Below are 21,672 nucleotides of genomic sequence, written 5' to 3' on the forward strand. Positions count from 1 at the left end.
TAGACCGAAGTTTGTTTGTTTGTTTTTATTTCACAATATTTACCGTATTTTTCCATGTATAATACTAGGGGTTTTTGTTTTTTTTAACCAAAAAAATAGGTTTAAAATTGGGGCTCATCTTATACACAGGTAGTGCTGAGGGGTGTTTTCTTTTCTTAATTTGGAGTTCCCCAAAATAGGGAGCGTCTTATATATGGGGACGGAAAAATACAGTGTGTGTGTGTGTGTGTGTGTATATATATATATGTATGTATATATAGTCGTACCTCGTGTTACGAACGCTGCGTGTTGCGTCCGTCACAGGTTACAAACCCGCCAAACCTGGAAGTATTGAAACAGGTTACTTCCCGGTTCGCGCATGCGCAGACATGCAAAATGACGTCACGCACATGCACAGAAGCGGCGCTTCAGGATGCGGACCTTTCAGGTTATGAACGGGGCTCCGGAACGGATCCTATTTGTAACCAGAGGTACCCCCCCTCTCTCTTTCTCTGTGTGTGTGTACACACACACACACACACACACACACCGGTTGATTGTAATAAAACCTCAAAGCGGTTTAAAAAAGAATAGTTATCAGTATGTATGTATGTATGTATGTAAACACACACACACACACACACACACACACACATATATATATACACACACACACACACACACACACACACCAGTTAAAAACAAATATTTAAAACATACCAAAAAAATTGAAATCAACAATAAGCTAAAAGCAGATTAAAGCACAGGACAGTTTCTACATAGCCTGGATAGGCTTACCTAAACAAAAATGCTTTTTTTGGCAGACACCAAAAAGAGTACAGGGAAGGCACCTTCCTTATGTCAACAAGCAAGCAGTTCCAAAGTCCTGCCGCACTAAGACTGATTTCTTACAAGTGTGGAACAAGCATTATGCACCAGTGCCAGTTTGGCTGACCGAAACAGTCAAACGGGCATGTATGGTGCAAGGCGATCCGGCAAGTAAAGACAAGGCAGCCTAATGTACTCACCGAATTTTCCTTCCTTTGCTAGCCTTTTTGTCCACTTTCTTCCGGATTTTGCTGCGCAATTTCTGGATAGCCAGCCATTGCCTAAGGAAGCGGGGGGGGGGGGGGAGAGAATTGCAGTAATTGTTAAAGTTCCTTGAAAGAGTGTGGGGACATCACCGCACAGCTTTTGGGCAAATGCTGAAGATGGACTTCTTCACCTTGGCCTGATGCATATTTCTAGGACCCACTTAAGTTTTCTGACTGTGAGCTGCTTTAATCTGTTCTCCATATTGTGTATTAGTGCTGTGAACCGCCCTGGGACCTTAGGGTGTAGGGTGGGTGATAAATTTAAATAATAATTTAAAGAATCGGCCCCCAGGGCCCCCATCAATGGGAGAAAGGCACCTATATCAGCTGGCACTAGGCTTATTCGAACCCTGGCACCCAGTAAAATTTGGGCATGTGTAAAGGGGGGGGGGGTTCATTGCCAGAGATGCTGAGCCAGTGCAAACAGGAACCGAGCGGGAAGAGCAAACAGCTTCTCATGGATGGAGGACTTTTGAGGGGATATTTCCAGAGACCATCATAGGAGGTACCGAAAGGTACTGACAGCCCCTGAACAAGCTGAGGGACCAGGAAGGAACTTGCACTGCCTGTATTAGCAGCAGAGGCTCTGCAGGAAGGCCAGAATTGCAGTGCAGCTAAAAATACGATTGCCTTAAAGCTGCCTAAGAGCCCATTTTCCACATCCCCAGAGTCGAACATAGAGCTAAGGGGCAAACCCTTGTTTCTATCTCCACTTTGGTGCTTAGAAAAAGGCTTTGTTAAAAAGTGAAACACACACACACACACACACACACCATCACCACACACAGCAACATTTCTAAATCTGGTTAATGAATGTTACACATTTGGAAAAGAGCCGCCAGCTAAAATTTGGAAAAAAAATTAAAGAGAAGGAAAAACCCACAATAACAAGAGTTAGGAAAGAACCTCTGGCTGCGAACACACCATACCCTTAAAGCACATTCAAAATACATTTCCTCTCTCAAAGAATCCTGGAAACTGTAGTTTGTTAAGGGTGCTGGGAATTATAACTGTGGGGGGGGAACTACAGTTCCCAGGATTTGGGGGCAGTGTGTCTCTGCTCTGAATGTGCTTTAAAAGGTATAGTGTATACACAGCCACATACATCCAGGATGGATGCACGCACGCACGCGCACACACACGCACACACCCAAAAAACTAAATAAAAACTGAGCTGGAGTCGGTTGCATACAAATCTCTGCCCATAAACTGTTTGATGTGTTTTAAAAGAAAAAGCTCAGGCGCATCGGTGAAACGGTTTTCATCCTTGTTAAAATATTGCCTGGTAGTGTTTTGTTTTTGTTTATTTGGTGGTATGCCTGGAATATTATGGAAACAAGGCTCTGCTATCATTTAAACAGGAGGCAGCCCAAAAAAAACTCCCGCACTTAAGTGGTGATTACATTGTACATTTATCTGACTTTACAATAAAATAGATTGCGGTAATTAAGATTATATTAAGATTGTGGTAATTGGATTTTGAGATTCCACCCCACCCCACCCTGCGATGCCGGGCTCCCCGACAAGTAAATCAGGTGAAGGCAATGCCAGCTTCCAGCTTAAAAATAAAAATGTGCCTAACTAGCAGGAAGAATTTTCATTCCCTGCCTCCTGTCCACCCCCTTCCCTCCAATTCAGTCTCCACCAAATATCTTCGGCACACACAAACGTGGTGTAATAAACACAAATCACATCCCACCTATCCCCTTGCCTTTTTTTTTTTTTTTTTTGCAAACATTACAATTCAAACTAAAAACTTGAGTATTCCTTGCACTACCCTGCGCAAGCCAGCAGTGTGTTGCCCTTTGTGCAATGTTTCAAGGCAGGGGCAGCCAGAAGAAGGACCTCTGGCAAAAGTACTAGCAATTTAAACAGGCCGCTTACCTGCCCATTGCCACCTGGTCGTTGGGATCCAAGGAGCTGGTTTTACGTTCAATAAGTTCCCTGAGGAGCTGCAAATGAAGAGAGAGGAAGCCACGTTTTGTTTTGTTTTTTGAAAAGAGCAATACAAGATTTTGGAATTCTCAGACTGGGTTTGGACTACCATCTAGTTTGGGAGCGGGGTGGGCGATGGAAAAGAAAGCCAACCTGCTGCTCCTTCTTGCCTTTACTTCCTTCCTGCTTCTTCCGCATAAGTTAGCAGGCTCTAGTGCTAACATCTTGGCTCCTATACTTAGAATGGCTTTGCTGGCCATGAACAATAAATACCAAGCACCCCTTGTCCCTTCAACCAGCAGTCTTGCCAGATCATTTCTTTCTGCACACCACTGGGATGAATTCGCCGAAACTCCCAATGGATCTTACCCAGCTTCTGAACTCAGGAATGAGAATCGCAACCATGAATTTCACCCTCCCCTCCCACGCCAGCAGTAGCGCGCCATTCCTGGCTCGGCTTCTTTATTTATTCCCTCAAATCTATATAGCATAAAGTAGCTTTGAATTAAAACTCAAAGCGGTTGTTAAACAAGAATAATGCAGAGTCAGGTTACCAATGGCTCAGTATATAACCAACCCTGGCTGGCAGGAACTCTCCAGGGTTTCAGACAAAGACTACTGTCACAGTCCGTCCAAGAGATGATGGGGATTGAACCATTCTGCATTCAAAGCAGGTGCTCCACCCCTGACCTCTGGCTCAAGAACTGCCATTTGTATTTCCTTCTTTGAAAAGCTCCCTTTCTCAGCAAAAGCTTTGAGACTACTGAAAGCACACAATGGGAAATATATTTTTTTCAGCGGTAAGGGCCACATTCCCTTATGGGCAACCTTTCGAGGGCCACGTGCAAGGTGTTGGGTGGGACCGGAGGCGGAAGTGGGTGGGGAACAAACCTAAATTTTTACCTTTGCACAGCAAAGGCTGCAGACATTCACACACTGCACTGTGTCCTCCATTTAGCCAAGAGCAAGAAGCACTATCAGAATGCACAGACACTTTTCCAGCCAGGCAAAAACACTCAAGGACATGGGTAGGCAAACTAAGGCCCGGGGGCTGGATCTGGCCCAATCGCCTTCTAAATGCGGCCCGGGAATCAGCGTGTTTTTACATGAGTAGAATGTGTGCTTTTATTTAAAATGCATCTCTGGGTTATTTGTGGGGCCTGCCTGGTGTTTTTACATGAGTAGAATGTGTCCTTTTATTTAAAATGCATCTCTGGGCTATTTGTGGGGCCTGCCTGGTGTTTTTACATGAGTAGAATGTGTGCTTTTACAGTGGTACCTCTGGTTACGTACTTAATTCGTTCCGGAGGTCCGTTCTTAACCTGAAACTGTTCTTAACCTGAAGCACCGCTTTAGCTAATGGGGCCTCCCGCTGCCGCTGCACCACCAGAGCACGATTTCTGTTCTTATCCTGAAGCAAAGTTCTTAACCTGAAGCGTTATTTCTGGATTAGCGGAGTTCTTAACCTGAAGCATATGTAACCTGAAACATATGTAACCCGAGGTACTACTGTATTTAAAATGCATCTCTGGGTTATTTGTGGGGCCTGCCTGGTGTTTTTACATGAGTAGAATGTGTGCTTTTATTTAAAATGCATCTCTGGGTTATTTGTGGGGCCTGCCTGGTGTTTTTACATGAGTAGAATGTGTGCTTTTATTTAAAATGCATCTCTGGGTTATTTGTGGGGCCTGCCTGGTGTTTTTACATGAGTAGAATGTGTGCTTTTATTTAAAATACATCTCTGGGTTATTTGTGGGGCCTGCGAATTCGTTCAAAAGTTGTTGTTTTTCCAAAATATAGTCCGCCCCCCCCCCCAAGGTCTGAGGGACAGTGGACTAGCCCCCTGCTGAAAAAGTTTGCTGACCCCTGTTCAAGGTGGTTGAGAAGCTGAGTCAGTGGGATGTGTTTCAAGAAGTTCAGAGGGCTAGACAGAGAAGCCCAGAGGGCCACACTTGCCCTTCCCCCAGGCCTGTCTTAAATCCTGGTAATCAAGGGGGGGGGAGCCTTTACACTGTCTCTGATGTATTATTGTAAGCCGCCTTCTGTTTCGGAAAGGGAGTAGATGGCATTGCAATAGTTTCTTCATCAAGAATGCTAAGGGAGGGGTCCCTTTGGGACAAGATAAATTACGGAGGGTGGGGTGGGGGTTGAGAATAGGAGGAAGCTGGAACTTGCTTTGGAGCGCAACACAGAATGCCATTAGGAAGACTTATTGTACTACAGTTAATTTCAGACGAAATCAATGAGCGTTGCAGGCTTCCCTTCATCATTTTATGATTAGTTTAATCCACCCCATCTATATCAGCAGAGAATCTTTAAAAGGTCAGGCAGAAAACACAGGGAAAGAAAAGGTGGATAAAGGCATCCATCTCTACACAAGGGGGAGAACAGGCGAGCTAACGATATTTTAAGCCCAAACAAGTGGGTTTTGGGCTGTTTCGGATTTCAATGCAAACCAGAAGTGGGATATGTTAATACTCAAGATAATGTTCGATGCATGGCTAATATGTTCCACTTCTGGCTCAATAACAAAAGGCAGCAACACAGCTGAAAACGTAACCCGTTTTGTGAGATTCCTGGGAACCCCAGAATTCACTTCAAAACGGGCATCACAAGCTTCTAGTCCTCCGTAAGTTATACGACACAGTTGCACTATGGAACATGCTCCTCCCAAGAAGTAGTGATGGCTTTAAAAGAGTATTAGATGAAGCTTCTAAGAACAATGGCTCTGTTCTCTCTCCACCCCCAGAGGCAGTAATGCTTCTGAATGCCAGTTCCTGGGAATCACATGTGGCGGGGAGCGCTGTGGTGCTCAGGTCCTGCTTGTGGGCTTCCATGCACCTCTGCTTGGCTATGGTGAGAACCGAATGCTGGACCAGATGTGCCATTGGCCTGATCCAGCAGGCAGGCCTTAAGCAGCATTCTTGGGCTTATTGCCTTCCTGCCAGCTGACTGTATCAGGCTCATTTCTTATATTAGACACTAGCTTCTTTTGCATTATTTAGCCTGTTGAGAATGGAGGGTGGAGGACGACACAAAACTCCCAAGACCCCAACCAACCTCTGATTATCTCGTGCAATGATGGCCAGAATGCAAGGCTGGTTCTATAGATGCCAGCAGGGTAAGGGAACAGTTATGAACAGCAGCAGTCCTCCAGTCTGACTCCGTATAAGGCAGCTTCCTATGCAAATCGGCTCTTTTTATTCAGAACCATGAGAACTGGAAACTTACTTTTTTATATAAAGTGGTGTTATAAGAAAAAACTGCTCCCTTTCCCTTATGGGGTATCCAAGAGCCCGTATAGAGTCCTTAAGTAGGCTCTCTATTGGTAGAAGAAAATAACAGAGGCCAACCAGAGAATATTGAGAAGCAAAGCAGCTAGTAAGCATATTATTTTATTAAACTGTTGCAACGGGGTCCCCTACTCACCCCACGCAGGGAGGGAGGAGAGGAACGCCAAACAATGGTTTACAAGCCCTTATATAGACTTTTGAAATTGCCCACCCAGTAGCTCAAGACCACCCCCAAAACATCATGCCTGTCTGGCAGGATACTGATAATGGTCACTGATGACTTTACCTGGTTACTCTGGCCATTCCTTTTGAGATGCTAAATCAGACGTTTCCAAACTAAGGTCCGCGGGCCAGATATGGCCTAAGGGACTCAGTTATCCGGCCCGCGGCACCACCACTCCGCCACTGCCACCCGCTCTTACTGGCGCAGCATGGCTGCCCACTTCCGGGTCCGCAGAGCACCGGAAATAGCTTGTGCGCATGCGTCATTTCTGGCACACTTCTGGGTCTGAGGAGGCCCATGCACACAAGCTGTTTCCGGCGCTCCGCCGACCTGGAAGTGTGCCGGAAATAGTGTGTTTCTGAATCCAGATCACAGGCTCACCCTATTCATACACAAATACAGGATTTGTGAGCAAAGAGACAATGGGGAGGTTTTCCCATTTTCTTCCTCACTGCAGTGAATTTTTGAGGTGGCTGGAAGAGTCAAAATGGCTTCAGGGTTTTTCTCCTGTACTATTTCAGACACATGGTTTATATACTTATGTATGCGTTTGCCTTGTACATTTATGAACATTTATTTTCTTTATATAAGACCTCAGAATTCCTATAACAGGGGAGTTGCTGCTCAGTGGCAGAGCACATGGACACAGGAAGCTGCCTTGCACTGAGTCAGACCATTGGGTCCATCTACAAGGACTGGCAGCAAATCTCCAGGGATTTCAGGTGTGAGAAATTACTAGCTCCACCTGGGAATGATGGGGATTGAACCTGAGACCTCCTTCATGCAAAGCAGATGCTCTACTCACTTCTTTAGCGATCACTCGTAGCCGAGTAAGATTGTCTTCCATAAACATGGTTTTAACAATTGAGTCCGTAAATCACTGTGGAGGCCAATTCCAGAACCACAAGTCCTTCCACAGTGGGAACACTGGTTTCTGGGCAGGAGTTCATCACGGTGTGGATTTGCCAAGCGTGCCTTCCTCTTAGCATGTTTCTCCCTTGAATCCTGAGTTTGAGTGTCTTCAAAGCCCATGACACCTTTGGTAAAGGTGTACTCCAACTGGAGCGCTCGCAGGCCAGTGTTTCCCAGTTGTCGGTGTTTATACTACATTATTTTAGATTTGCCTTGAGACCGTCTTTAAACCTCTTTTGTTGACCACCAGTATTACGCTTTCCATTTTTAAGTTTGGAATAGAGTAGCTATGGCCCTGCATATTTTAAAGAGGGTTCAAATCTTCCCTTTGATAATGCAACTTGCTTGCGGTTTTGCATGCAGAAGGTCCCAGGTGCAACCCCCAGGTGGCTTACTCTTGGCTTCCCCACCACACAAACACACATATGCACAAATACACACACACACACACACACACACACACGGATTCCAGAAAGGTTTCACCCAACCTAGCCTGCTGCCCTTAACAGACAGACACCTAAAGGATGCATGTATATATTTATTTAAAACTGTATATCTCTCCTTCCCTCAACAACTCTTCTATTAAAAAACATAAAGGCAATTAAAAAGCCCCCTGCGATGCTTTTTCCATTTGCTTACACACACACCCTTTAAATTCTTATTACTGCAGCAATTACATTCGGAGCCGTTAAGGGGCAGAGAGGCTGCTGCTTTGTTCCCGCAGGGGAGGGAGCAGAGAGAATAAGCCCAGCAAGCTCCCTCTCTCTCTTTCTCTCTCTTTGCCCTGTTTATCTGATTGATTCCCCAACATCTTCCTGGCACACAATCTATCAGTTTATCTCTCCCACTTCATCACAGTCACTCCTGGCAGCTAAGTACAAGATCCAAATCCAGCCTTACGCAGACGGGCGACACGTTAAAACCCGTGTTAACGGCGGCACCGCTCTGTAAACAGTTGCCCTCTGGGGCTCGGGGAGAAAATGGGCTGCTCCGTTTGGCCAGTCAATATCATGGGAGCAAAGAGTCTGGAGAGGAGCAAAACGAAGGCAATACTTATTAGATGCCTCGCTTCCTCTCCTACAGCGCCAGCTGGTGTGGCCGATCTTATTTTTGGAAAGGGAAAGGGAAAAAAGAAAGCTAGAATACTCTGCAGCAAAGCGTATTTGCCTTTGCAGCAAATTGGCTCTTCTGGGCAAGTTCGCTTGCTGGATCCGTCATGTGACCACGGGGGGCTGTGTACACAACTGGCCAGGTAGGGGAAGGTAGGGACGTGGGTGGCACTGTGGGTTGAACCACAGAGCCTAGGGCTTGCCGATCAGAAGGTCGGTGGTTCGAATCCCCACAACGGGGTGAGCTCCTGTTGCTCGGTCCCTGCTCCTGCCAACCTAGCAGTTCGAAAGCACAAATTGCAAGTAGATAAATAGGTACCGCTCTGGCGGGAAGGTAAACGGTGTTTCCGTGCGCTGCTCTGGTTCACCAGTAAAGCGAGATGAGCGCCGCAACCAAAGAGTCGTCCGCAACTGGACCTAATGGTCAGGAGTCCCTTTACCTTTGCGGAAGAAAAGGGATCAAATTCTGCATGGGGGTTGGGAGGGGAAAGCCACCCAAGTTCGTTAAACCTTTCGTCTGCAGTCCTACACAAACACCACACTCTTTGTATCAGGTGCTCCTGGCACACTTTGGAGAAAGAGGCCCCGAGGCCAGTGCCTGAGGTTCCCCATCAGGAGAGGGGTCCCCCATCTCTGACCTATCTGGTTTCTGGGTTTGTATGTCTGTGTGTACAGTGTGCTGTAGGGTTTAATGTTGGAGCTGGGAATTCAGGGTTCAAATCCCCACTTGGCCATGAAGTTCGTTGGGTGACCTTGGGACAGTCAATGTCTCTCTCCCTCTCAGCCTAATCTACCTCACTTGGTTGCTGTGGGGATTAAATGAGATGGGAGGGGGGGACCACAAGTGCCACCTTGGGCAAGTTGGGACAGAAAAGGGTGGGATATAAGTGCAATAAATAAATAAGTGTGTGTGCGTGTGAGAGAGAGGGGGAAAGAGAGGGGGGGGAGAGAGAGATTTAAAAAGCAACCTGAAGTTTGAGAATCACAGAATTGTAGAGCTGGAGGGGACCACAAGGGTCATCTAGTTCAACCACCCTGCAATGCAGGAATCTTTTTGCCCAACATGGGATTTGAATTAAGACTGAAGTCATGTTAACAATGGATTTTTTTAAAAAAGGAAACTTAAGACACAGGCTGGGGAGGGACACTACCCAATGGGAAAAGTCTGGTTGGCTCTGCATGGGTGCCTCTACTATTATTTAAAAAAAAGAAAGAAAAGGGGGGGAAAAGATTTGATTAGTTTTTCTGCTATTTTGTCCTATGGCCTTGCAGCCAACACACACACACACACAGAGAGAGAGAGAGAGAGAGAGAGAGAGAGAGAGAGAGAGAGAGACTGCACCAGGGTCTAGAGCAGAACCAAGGGTTCAGAGTAAGAAGATAAATGATAAACCAATTTACTGAAGGAAGCAGCAAAATCTTTTTTTTTTTAATTCCAGCACAGGGCCTTTAATAAAGAAGAAAAAGAAGAAGGGAAGGGGGTGGGGGAGGAATGAGAAAGAAAAAGAACACCACTCTCCGTTCCTGAAGTTGTAATATTTCATTAGGCTCAGCAATCCCAGTTAGAATTTATTAGTCAAAACAGAAAAACTCTAGTCAGACCCCCACGTATTCCATTAGGAGTGACAGATGGAGTCTCCCAGTGTCTAATTATTAAGTAGGAAACGCAAGTAAATCACACTATCAGCACTAAGCCCCCGATGTGTGAAGATTGAGGCAGAGGGAAAGGAAATCGTGGTGGTTGAGGAACCGGGATAAAACTGTGGCTGGCGAGTTCTCTCAATCAAACTGGCACCAAGCAACTTCCACCGATGCAAATCTCCTAATACTGCCCCCTTATAGCCTGCCTCGGAAAGCTGAAACTTGCCAAGATCGGTGGCAGGAAGTCTTTCTCAGCCCAGGGGCCACATCCCCTTATGGGCAAGCTTCCAAGGGCCACGTCCCAGTGAAAGGTAGAGCCAGGGGCTAAAGAAAACAGAGTTCCAAGTGATGCTAACATCTCACAATTTTGCGATGTAGGGAAATGCACACAGGGGGCAAATGCCCCGGAAAGCATGCCAATATGTGTGTGTCTGTGATGTGGTTTTTTTAAAAAGTACACGAAAACGTATCTAATATGCACTGGAAAGCATGCAGAATCAGGGCAGAAGGTGCACAAAAATGCCTATTTTAGTGGCAAGTCAGGTGGGTGCAATTTGGGTGCAATTTTTCATTTTGTTTTTTAAGGTAAAGGGGGGGACCAATGATTGACCATATATGAAATGGCACAGAATTGAAACAGGTGGGCCTGCCCTTCCTAGCTATGCATAACCTCCAAGTTCAGAGAAAGCATGTCTCTGAGTACCAGTAGCTGGGGTGGGGCCCTATCCAAAGGCACTTTGTTTGTTAATCTGGGACGATTAGCTAGGCCCTCAGTTTGATCCCAGGCATGCCTTTTCTAATGTTCTCATTCATCCTCCATCTCCCTCTTTCTCTTCGTCCATTTACAAGATGTAATGACGGCCGCCACCAACGCGGTTCTTTAGGCGAATTCAGGGAGGGTCAAGGGCCACTAGGCCAAGATGGTTTTGTTCTGCGTCCACTGTTGGGAGGCGGTAATGCTGCTGGATGCCAGTTGCTGGGGGAAACAAGTGGGGAGACTGCTCTTGCACTCAGAGCCTTCTTGTAGACTTCCCACAGGTATCTGGTTGGCTGCTGTGATGAAAGGATGCTAGACTAGATGGGCCTTTGGCCTCATCCAGCAGAAAACTCTTCCAATGTTCTTGTACAGAGTTCATTATTGTTGTTGTTGTTTAAATTTCTATACCGCCCTTCATCCAAGGATCACAGGGCGGGTTACATATTTAAAAAACCACACAAAAATGCATACCATAATAAGCAAAAACAATACCCCCCTTTTGTTTGTTGTTTAGTTGAATAGTCGTGTTTGACTCTTCGTGAACCCATGGGCCAGAGTACGCCAGGCACTCCTGCCTCCCACAGTTTCGTCAAATTCATGTTGGTCGCTTTTATGACACTGTCCAATACCTCCCACCACAGTTTAAAAGGCCATACATTTAATTAGCCAAGGGTCTGGGAGATGTGGAATTTTTTTTTCTACCTGGCACTTAAAGATATGTAACCAAGACACCAGGCAAGGCTTCCTGGGGAGATTATTCCGCAAGCAGGGAGCCACCACAGAGAAGGCCCACTCTCGTGTTGCCAACCTCTAGGCCTCTCGCGGAGGAGGTGCACGAAGAAGGGCCTCCGATGAGGATCGTAGGGTCCAGGTTGGCTACACACTGGAAAAATATCCTGCTGTTTTTGGGCAGCAAGCTATCAGCAGCCAACAATGCACACCCAGAAAGTGCCCCTCTAAATTCGCCCTCTGGTTATGGGCGAAAACAAACGCTGAGAATTAGACCTCGCAAGTGCATGTCTAAATCCACCTGTGGAGTCACAGAAAGCTATCAATTCTGCAACAGGATGCTTTAGGTTGCAAATTATTATTACTAACCATTACTTGACAGCACGCCTGTGTTCTACCTCCACAGTAGCTGACTGGGAGCTGAGAACTGCAGGTAGACAGGGTGCTGCTGGGCTCAGGTCTTGCTTTCATGCTTCCCATTACTATCCACGATGGCTACGTTCCTACCGGAGGCAATATGCTTCTGAATACCAGGTGCTGGAAACTACAGGAGGGGAGAGGGCTGCTGTGCTCAGGTCCAGCGTTTGAGCTTCCCACAGGCATCTCACTGGCCACTGTGAGAACAGGATCCATTGGCCTGATCCAGCACGGCTCTTCCTAGCTTCTAAATGACAGCTTCACCATGAATATATACCAACACCGATCCACAGCTGCTGAAGGTTAGGCATTAGTTACATCTACCACCAGCTCAGCAACGACCCGCAAAAATATTAAATATAAAGAATGCCGCTGTGGAAAACTGTGTAACTGTGAAAAGCAACAGAAAAGAAGACGTGTCCTCTTCTTAGTAACCCATTAAGAGGAGCCCCCAAACCAAGCTTTAAAAACGTGCTATTAACCACCTACTCAGCCATTCCAGAGACACATGCCTATGATAAGATTATTGTATTGCCATTAACCTATGGAATGGCTGCAGGCAGCTCCTATTTCCGGGGGAAAAACAAACCCCTCTAAATGCATCTAATGAGAGCCACAAGATCAACTGTCCATATTAATCGCTCACCAGTTTAATTAAGGTAAACCAACTTGTCAGGATGGAAGGAGAAGGGGGGGAAAGCCCACTTCCTCTCTCCATTTTTCACCATTATTGACTTGTAATAGTTTGCCAGATTTTGTAATTACTTGTCTGCATGGCATTATCAGAAATCTCGTGTGTGTGTGTGTGTGCACGTGCCTGCTGAAGTTGCTTTGTTTAAAGTCCATTTTGTACCCGACACATGCTTGCAAAATCAGAGCTGGAAGTGCTTAAGTAGTTAAAAGATGCAGAAATTAAGGACCCAAGAAGAGGTCATCTAGTTCTGCAATCCTGTTCTCATAGTGGCCAACCAGACACCCCGGGTGAGCACAAGCACAAGAGCATTCTCCCTGCTTGTGATGCCTGGGATTCAGGAGCACACTGCCACAAAGAAAGTGGAGAAATAAAATAATGTTCACCCTCTCTCCTAACACTAGAACTCATGGACATCCAATGAAGCTGAATGCTGGAAGATTCAGGCCAGAAAGGAGAAAGTCCCTTCATCACACAGAGCGCATAGTTGAACTACGGAACTCGCTGCCACAAGAGGCAGTGACGACCACCAAGTTGAATGGCTTTAAAACACGATTATAGACAAATTCATGGAGGAGAGGGCTATCAATGGCTACTAGCCATGACAGCTGTGCTTTTCCTTCGCAGCTGGAGGCAGGATACTTGTACGTACCTGTCAGGAAACCCCCCTCCCCACGGCTGGTAGTATCCCAGGATCGTTTGCAGTACAGGGAACCACCCCCTTTGTTCAGCAGTTCGTCATCCCCCTCCTCAGGAGGAAGCGACCATTCCTCCAGTGGGGAGGGGGAGTTGGAGGCAGGAAGTCGGCGCAGGGGACTTCCGGCGGCGACGCAATCGCCGGGTGGTCGAGGGCTGCTTCGGGTCCGAAGCGCCCTGTCCATCCCGGGGGTTAGGAGCCGCGCTACCGCAGCGCGCGGCTCCGGTTGGGGTGCGGGAAGAGCGTCCCGCACCCTGGGTTCCCCGGCTGCGCCCGCGGAGGCTCCGAACCCTTCCCTTGCCCCCCCTGTAAAGGGGGAGTGGGGGTGAAGGGACGACGGAGCCGGGCTTACGGGGACATGCCCCAACCGGGATGTAAATGCGGCGGCAAAGCCCGCGGTGAGCGTCTAAGTTCTACCTGTGAAGAATGGAGCTAAAGGAACCCGGTGGTCGTGAGTAAATAATCTTGGCAGAAATCGTGTTTTTGGAACGATCCGGGGGGAAGGAGAAAGGCAGCCTGCCTCACTCCCTTCGAGCCTAAGAAATTAACCAATTTGAGGGATTGCTGCCACAGAACTGGTTACAAAGTATTTAAAATCGATACATGAGACTGGCAAACTTTTTTCTTGGGAAGCTAACTAGCGGAAAATATCTCCATTTAAAGTTGCAGTGTTTGCGCTCCAGCTTAGGAAAATGGCGACGAACAAAGAGACAGGGGAAGAAATATGATACCCATTTCCTCCTCCTCTGCCAGTATGTTGGGTTTCGTCCTTGAACTGGTATTGAACTCTGGACTAACAGATGAACAAAGGCTCACTGCCCTGAATGTGGAATTACTTTGTAGAAAAGTCAAAGTCTTGTGTGGGGGTCTGAAATGGAACCAACTGCCCACAGAGGAGGCTTACAAAACTTTTGACACTTTGGAAGAAAGTCTTGCCAAAGAGCTGAGAGGGTGGATGGAAAGATGGAAAGAAATGAGTGAGCTACTTCGGAGAAGAAATTCGCTCTTTGGGGGTGGCAGCCCCAAGGCGATGTCAAGATTTGTTATATCCAGTCCCCGAGGTGTGAGCTCGGGGGCCAGGGACAGAGAATTAAGGTATTTACAAGAAGAAAAGGAATGTTACAAAGAACCGGAGAAGCTGAGAGAGGAAGAGATGGATACCTCGGAGCTCGTGGCAAGGAGAGTTTTGGACTGTGCCCGGATCTGTGGACGTTTGGAGAGGGAAGCTGCAAGGAAGTTCAGTGCTGATGCCATCAGGAGAAGAATAATGGACAGAGGGGGTGTGGGGTGAAGCATTAAGTAAAATCTAAAGCAATCTGTTATGGTATTTTGAAATCGGAGGGTGAACACTGTCAACAATAGTTTGTTTTATTATTTGTTTGAACATGAAAGGAGATATTTCAAGTTTTTATGTTATAAGCAGCAGTTTAAAGGATAGAAGAGATAGATTTGATGAGGATGATTTGTGAGGATTTATGAGGATGTAGTATAAATAAAGTCAATTTAAGTGGTTTAAGTTTATAGATTAAGACGATTAAGATTAAGATGAAGATTAAGATGAATGTTTTACTTTATATATATAATTAAGTTTAATTTTTTAAATGAAGAGGTTAAAAAGTAGATTATGGATATAAACTCGAAGGTGAAAAGGCAGGGGAAGTCAACTGTCAAGATTGGAAAAAGAAAATTTTTTTTTTTGAGATGTCTAATTAAGAAGAAAAATCATGGCAATTTTTGTATTAGATGTGTAACTGTATTTGTTTTGTATGTGTATAAATGTAGGTGTGGTTAAGGTTGTATGTTGTTATAAGTAAAAATGTCAATAAATTCTTATAAAAAAAAAAAAAAAGGAAGTCGGCGCAGGGGCTGTGAAGGGATCGCAGAGTCTGAGCACCAAGGGGGAAGCGGGGAACAAGGACAGTTTCCCGCGCCCCGAGTTCGCAGACAGGAAAGACGTGGAAGGGGGAGGTGGGGGCTTAGAATCCCGCGCCTCTTTTGCTGGACCAAGAACTGGAAGGGTTCATTCCCGGACTCTGCGGAGGGATGAGATGGACGTTTGAACTTTTGCTCCACTGTAAATATCTTCACAATAAAGAACTTAGTTTTTAGAAGTTCTGCATTTGGTTGATTACTCATGAGCAACCACTGAACGTCCTCACAGTACCAATTGATGGGAATCGCAGGTGGAGAGTGCTGTGCACACTCAGGTCCTGCTTTGAAGCTTCCCATTTGGACATCTGGCTGGCTACTGTGAGAACAGGATGCTGGACTAGATGGGCTACTGGCCTGATCCAGATAGGCTCTCTTCATTTCCTTGTGAGCCTAAAAGCTGGCCGTGATGGCGCCAGGGGTGCTTCCCTGATGAGAGCACTCTGCAAACAGAGCCACAACTGAAAAAAGCCTCTTTTTGTCTCTCCACCCCTCCCTGCAGAGGAGGAAGCCTGCAGAGAAGGGGCTCTGATGATGCTCATTTAGTCCATATAGGATCATGTGGGGAGTAGCAGGCCCAGGCATTCAGCACCTAGTCTTGGGTCAATTATGATCGACTTGTGCTCTTCCGCTCCAACCCCGCACTCCCCAAAAGCAGCTTCCCAGCTCTGGCTCACGCCCCTAACAAATAAAAAGGAAGCCACTTTTAAGTGGGAGGCTGGCAGAAAACACATGCATCCGCTCCCCGACTCGCCTCTCAGGCTTGTCGTTGAAAAAGGCTCCAGGTCCAATCTCTTTGCCAAATCCTACTGAACAGGAGGAAAATGAGCCGGGTCAGTGGAACAGGTACAGCTACACAGAGCCTGTCAAGGTGGCCTAGCATTCCCACAATTACTTGGGACACAATGAAGTGGTAATCTTTTAACAGATCATCTCCCCCAAGAAGCATATTGGGGATTGGAAGGGAGGGAGAGAAGCTGACGGGTGTGTGTGTGTGTGTGTGTGTGTGTGTGAGAGAGAGAGAGAGAGAGAGAGAGAGAGAGAGAAGCAAAAAGAAGCAAAAGAAGAAGAAAAGAAAAACGAAGGTGTATTTCTCAGCTGAGCAGATGTCTTGAGCGTGATGTACGAGGCACGGATAAGCTGTCGCAGCCCGCTGCCAAATCCAGGGAAGTGATTGAAGCCCCCACGCTTCCCAAGGACCGTATTTAGAGACAGTAGGGTAGCCAGGAGTCAGGACCAGCCCCTGCTGAGCTGCCAGATGTTGGCAGCACCTGGAAAACGTCCTCCTCCCACTCCCCCCCCCCGCCTCTCCCTCTTGCTCTCTGTTCAAGCAGATGCAGCCTAACAGCGGCACGTCAAAGCGCCGAATGTGTGATATGTAAGTCATCCGCAAAGGCAGTTCCTCCCTCCTTTTGTATAGAGTCACCCACCATTTGCACACCCACCATTCATGTGCTCTGGTGGAAGTCGAGTCTCCTTTCTCCGCGCCCACTGCCCTCCCCTTACACTTCGGGAAAGCAGAGCCTGGCAGCTCCATTTGCTTGAAAGTCAGGTGCTCCCATTCCCTACCAAGACCCTCTATTCGTTTTAAGTTTTAATTTAGATTAACCCTGGCACCCCCAATTAACTTGAGGGGGGGGGCAAAGAAGCACCCCTGCCAAATACTCCCAATTTCTTCTCCCACCCCAGCGCTGCTCCAGAGGGCCCCTAAATCCCCCGTAGTACTTGCATAGCTGAAAAGCCTTATTGCGGAAAGAGAATTCTGCCTGCCCTTCTCTGTGTCCATCTTACTATGTTTCTCTATTTCTCGCCCTCCTTTTCCTCTCTCTGTGTGCACATATGCTACAGGATTTATTTAAAGGATTTATAAACCACTGTCTTGCAAATGATTATCCCATACAACCACCCACCATTTGAAAAACATCCTGGCAGTGAACCAAAAAAAGAAAAAGGAAGGAGACACAAAAATACAAATTTACAACAGTAAGAACAGATTAAGGCCATCTGTAAAGCCAACGGAAACAATATCCAACAAAGCTACCCCTGAGAAAGCCTGGTTCAACATCATCATCACCATCATATTATTATTATTATTATTATTATTATTATTATTATTATTATTATTATTAAAATAAGGAGATGCCTTTAAAAAAAAAAAAGAACTGTTGGTGTTATCCTATGTGCCAATTCTCAATGGGCTGCGACCTACTTTCAGAATTAAAAACTGTTGTTTGGAAGGAAACTCCCATTTTTGGGGGTGTTCAGCTCAAAGTTGTTGAGCTTTTCTATGGAGAAAAAAACCATTTTTAAGGGGTTAAAATAAAAGCTTCTTTGGGGGAAAACTTCCATTTTTGGGGCGTGTAAAAAGCAAGGGGCACGGGTGGCTCTGTGGGTTAAACCACTGTGCCGCTTGGGCTTGCCAATTGAAAGGTCGGCGGTTCGAATCCCCATGACGGGGTGAGCTCCCGTTGTTTGGTTCCAGCACCTGCCAAACTAGCAGTTCGAAAGCACGCAGTGCAAGTCGATAAATAGGTACCGCTCCGGCGGGAAGGTAAACGGCGTTTCCGTGCGCTCTTCTGGTTTTGCCAGAAGCGGCTTATTCATCGTGCTGGCCACATGAACCGGAGAAACTGTCTGCGGAAGCGCACAAACACCGGCTCCCTCAGCATTTAAAGAGAGATGAGCACTGCAATCCCAGAGTTGTTCGCGACTGGACTTAATTGTCAGGGGTCCCTTTACCTTTAAAGGCAAGGGACAAAGGGGTAAAGACCGCTATAGATGAAAACAGCAGCACAGAGGAAGCTTTGTCTTCCCTTCCAGAAATCAAACAACAATGGAGGGCGGGGCAGGAGTCAGTTTTAGCGACGCTAGCCAGAGATCGACCGCCATCTACCGAAACCTCGCGGGGATCTACCAGTAATCGCGATCGACCTGTTGGGCATCCCTGCTATATGGCTACAAGCTGTGAAATTGAGAACTTTGTTGCTGGGGCTGCGGTACGTGTGTGTCATTGATAGCATATAAAGCAGGGGTGGGGACCCTCAAGCACAGAAAATTTTCCCAGGCCACGCTGCTCACTGGCTCTGCTTTTTTCGCCCTACTCTAGCGATAACGAACTTGCTTGCCTCAAGGGAGAGTAGTGTGTCTGGGCACACACACTTTTGCCACCACGGGAATGTGCTCCGCCCAAGGCTGTGCATGACGGAATGCAGCTACAAAAGTCCCCCCCCCTAATTCCTTTTACAAAGGAGCTCCCCGTCGAAAAAGGAACAGTGCTATCTCTCAATGGGGGGTGGGCCCGAGATAGCTGTTCATTTACATGCATGAAAAGCGGAGCACACCTGGGCAAAGACACACGGGGACAGGTGCTTGCAACTTTCTCTGCTTGGCTTAAAAGTTTCCACCCACTGCCACAAGGCCCCCACCTGATGGTAGAAGTCGTCGTCGTCAAAGATCTCCTCGTCCAGGTCTTTGAGGTGCACGTTGGATGTTGTTGTCGGAAGGGCCTCCTAGTAAGGCAAGAGGAAAATCATGAAGCCTCTCTGGGCTTGAATCTGGGCTCAAGAGGCTGCTTTCTCAGGGGGCCCCTCTGACCACAAAAGCTGCTGAGAAGCCACAACGACACACCCCACTTGGCTTTATAACATAAACTCAAAGCGGCTTAATGATTTGGGTTTAGGAACCTGCAGTCCCTACAGGTGCTGCTGAACTACAACTCCCATCATCTCCAACCACTGGCCACACTGGCTGGGGCTGATGGGAGTCTTCTCAACAAAATCTGGAGGGCCACAGGATCCCCATCTCTGGTTCAGGAGACCAGGACCTAGCTGCCCCCAAGTCTGTTTTCTCTCCCCTACTCCTTGGAGCCATTGCCTCACCAATTTCCCAGTGGGGGTTCCCCAGTAGCAGGCTACGACAGGGTCCCCAACAGAAATCTAAGAAACTGTGGAAATGCCCATCGTCACTTAAAATCCCCGAACCGCAGCTTACTCGTTTATTAAATTTATTCCCCATCCAAAAGAGGAACCCAAAGGAGCTCGGGGAATATAGCCTATGGCAAGGGAAAGACCTTTTGCTAGCTTCGCTTGCAAACCTTACAATCTTTTCACTCCACTGCGTTACAAAATTCCTTCTCGGCCTGCCTTCTTCCAGCGATATTCTCAAAACAAGAAAGGTGCCTTGCTCTCAAACCGCAGCAGCCAATCTGTTTCCTTCCTCACTCCCCGCTCCCAGCCCACCCGCCCAAATCTCCAGCTTACCTCCTGTCCTGGCAAAGTCGCTGGCAACGGCTCAGGGGCTGGCTGCAGCTTCCCCAGCACCCTGTAGGCTGACCGCTTGGTCCTCGTCCGCCGGAGCAACCTCTCTCGGTCCATCAAGATGTGGTCGATCTGAGTCAGGATGGAACGCTCAAAGGCACCAAAACCCTGGAGGGACATTAACCAAGGTCAGACAAATGCAGGGAAAGCCATCTTCCATTCCCCTGCCCCAATCTTTCTGTGCCAGTGGATAAGCTGTGAAATATTTCCAACGTGAGTGAGGCTTTAACTCGCGGTTTCAGTTGTCCTTCTCCAATAGACGGCTGGACCAGAGATCATTTTCAGTTCCCTCCAATTAGTTAACCCTCCTTCCTAAATTGTCAGCCAAGGGATTTTCCCAGAGGCATCTGAAGGAGCATCTCCACCCCCATCATTCAGCCTGGACACTGAGGTCCAGAAGTGAGGTTACAGGGAACCAGGCAGAGGGCCTTCTCAGTAGTGGCGCCCGCCCTGTGGAAAGCCCTCCCACCAGATGTCAAGGAAATAAACAACTATCTGACTTTTAGAAGACGTCTGAAGGCAGCCCTGTTTAGGGAAGTTTTTAATGTTTGATGTTTTATTGTGTTTTTTTTTTTTATTCTGTTGGGAGTCACCCAGAGTGGTTGGGGAGGCCCGGCGAGATGGGCGGGGTATAAGTAATTTGTTGTTGTTGTTACTGTTACTATTTTCAATTTCTTGATGCACGTGTTATGTATGTATGTATGTATGTATGTAATGTATGTATGTATGTATGTATGTGTTGAATTTGTATACCGCCTTTCACCTATAGAGCTCAGGGCAGTTCACAATGCATTTTTACATGCACGCTCCTCTTTATGTGGCTTTTTCTTTCCCTTTTAGCTTTTCAAAGAGGGGATCTGCACAAGATGCAGCTTTCCCTGACAACGGGATCTTAGCACTGCACGGAAGCCATAAGCCACATGCGACCTATGGCCTTTGCCCACCCCACCAAAGAGAGGAGCGACTCTTGCCTTCCCCAGCTTCCCAGAAGCCAGCTTGGTCCTATCGTGCCACTTCTGCAGCGTGCTGTTCCGATAGGCCCGGAAGTCGGCAAACCGCTTGGCCGCGAACTCTGGGTAATCCTCCATTCCCAGCTTCCGCTTGGGTGGCCTCTTCCTCTCCTTGTCTTCCGTCTCAGCTTTGTCATCGTCATCGTCGCTGCTTGGGATCTCTTCGTTGCTAAAAAAAAATAAAATGCAAGATCAAGAACGTGTAACTCAACGCATTTATTTATTTAGCAATATACCACTACCTGTATATGATTATTTTTTGGGGGGGGGGCGACCTCTAAGTGGCTTACAACAAATATAAAACATTGAAATTATCGGTTCAAAAACCGGCCTAAAAAAGCAACATTGGCTTAAGAGGGATAAAACACGTATGACTTCTCCACATCTAAATGGGCTTGCCTAAACAGAAATGTTTTAAGCAGGCACCGAAAACAGCAAAGACGCTTGCCTAATGTCAACAGGCAGGGAGTGTTCGTGCTGCCACAGCAAAAAGTTGAATTCTTACCAGTGTGGAACGATTACTATGTGGGACCCATAGCCGTGCCAGTTCTGCAGACCCAAGGGGCTGAACCAGCACATATGGTGTAAAGCAATCCTGCAAGGAAACTGGTCCCAACCTGTTAAGGGCTCTCTATATACCTATATTAGCACTTTGAACTTGGTCCGGTAGCAACGCAGCACCCTTGTTCCGAAATCTTCCGCAGATGGGAGCAGACAACTCACGAGTGCTCTCAGAGCCCCCCCCCCAAACCTCATCTTCCCTTATGACAGTTCTGGGTGAGTCCCTAACTGCTGGGTTCTCCCCCTGGGTCTTACTTGGCAAATCTCCTTTCCCCCTCCTTCAACACCTACTCCCATAACAGAGGAAAAGTTACAGCATTTGGAATGTGCTCTTGAACTGAGATCACAATGCCTCTGGCATGCCTGGGTTGAGAGACGC

The 21,672-nt window shown here is 47.1% G+C and overlaps 1 protein-coding gene across 1 annotated transcript in view; it reads right to left on the bottom strand.

Annotated features, from left to right (window-relative positions):
- AATF (apoptosis antagonizing transcription factor) overlaps window positions 1–21,672 on the bottom strand; it is a 70,945-nt gene that overhangs the window by 17,395 nt on the left and 31,878 nt on the right. Inside the window, exons 6-10 of the mRNA XM_033171904.1 lie at window positions 20,694–20,901; window positions 19,666–19,830; window positions 18,832–18,915; window positions 2,958–3,025; window positions 1,008–1,088 (exon numbers count right to left, since the gene is read on the bottom strand). Coding sequence (XP_033027795.1) covers window positions 1,008–1,088; window positions 2,958–3,025; window positions 18,832–18,915; window positions 19,666–19,830; window positions 20,694–20,901 — 606 coding nt within the window. The remainder of the gene's footprint in view (window positions 1–1,007; window positions 1,089–2,957; window positions 3,026–18,831; window positions 18,916–19,665; window positions 19,831–20,693; window positions 20,902–21,672) is intronic.

The sequence above is a fragment of the Lacerta agilis genome, chromosome 15, assembly GCF_009819535.1.
Source record: "Lacerta agilis isolate rLacAgi1 chromosome 15, rLacAgi1.pri, whole genome shotgun sequence".
NCBI lineage: Eukaryota > Metazoa > Chordata > Lepidosauria > Squamata > Lacertidae > Lacerta > Lacerta agilis.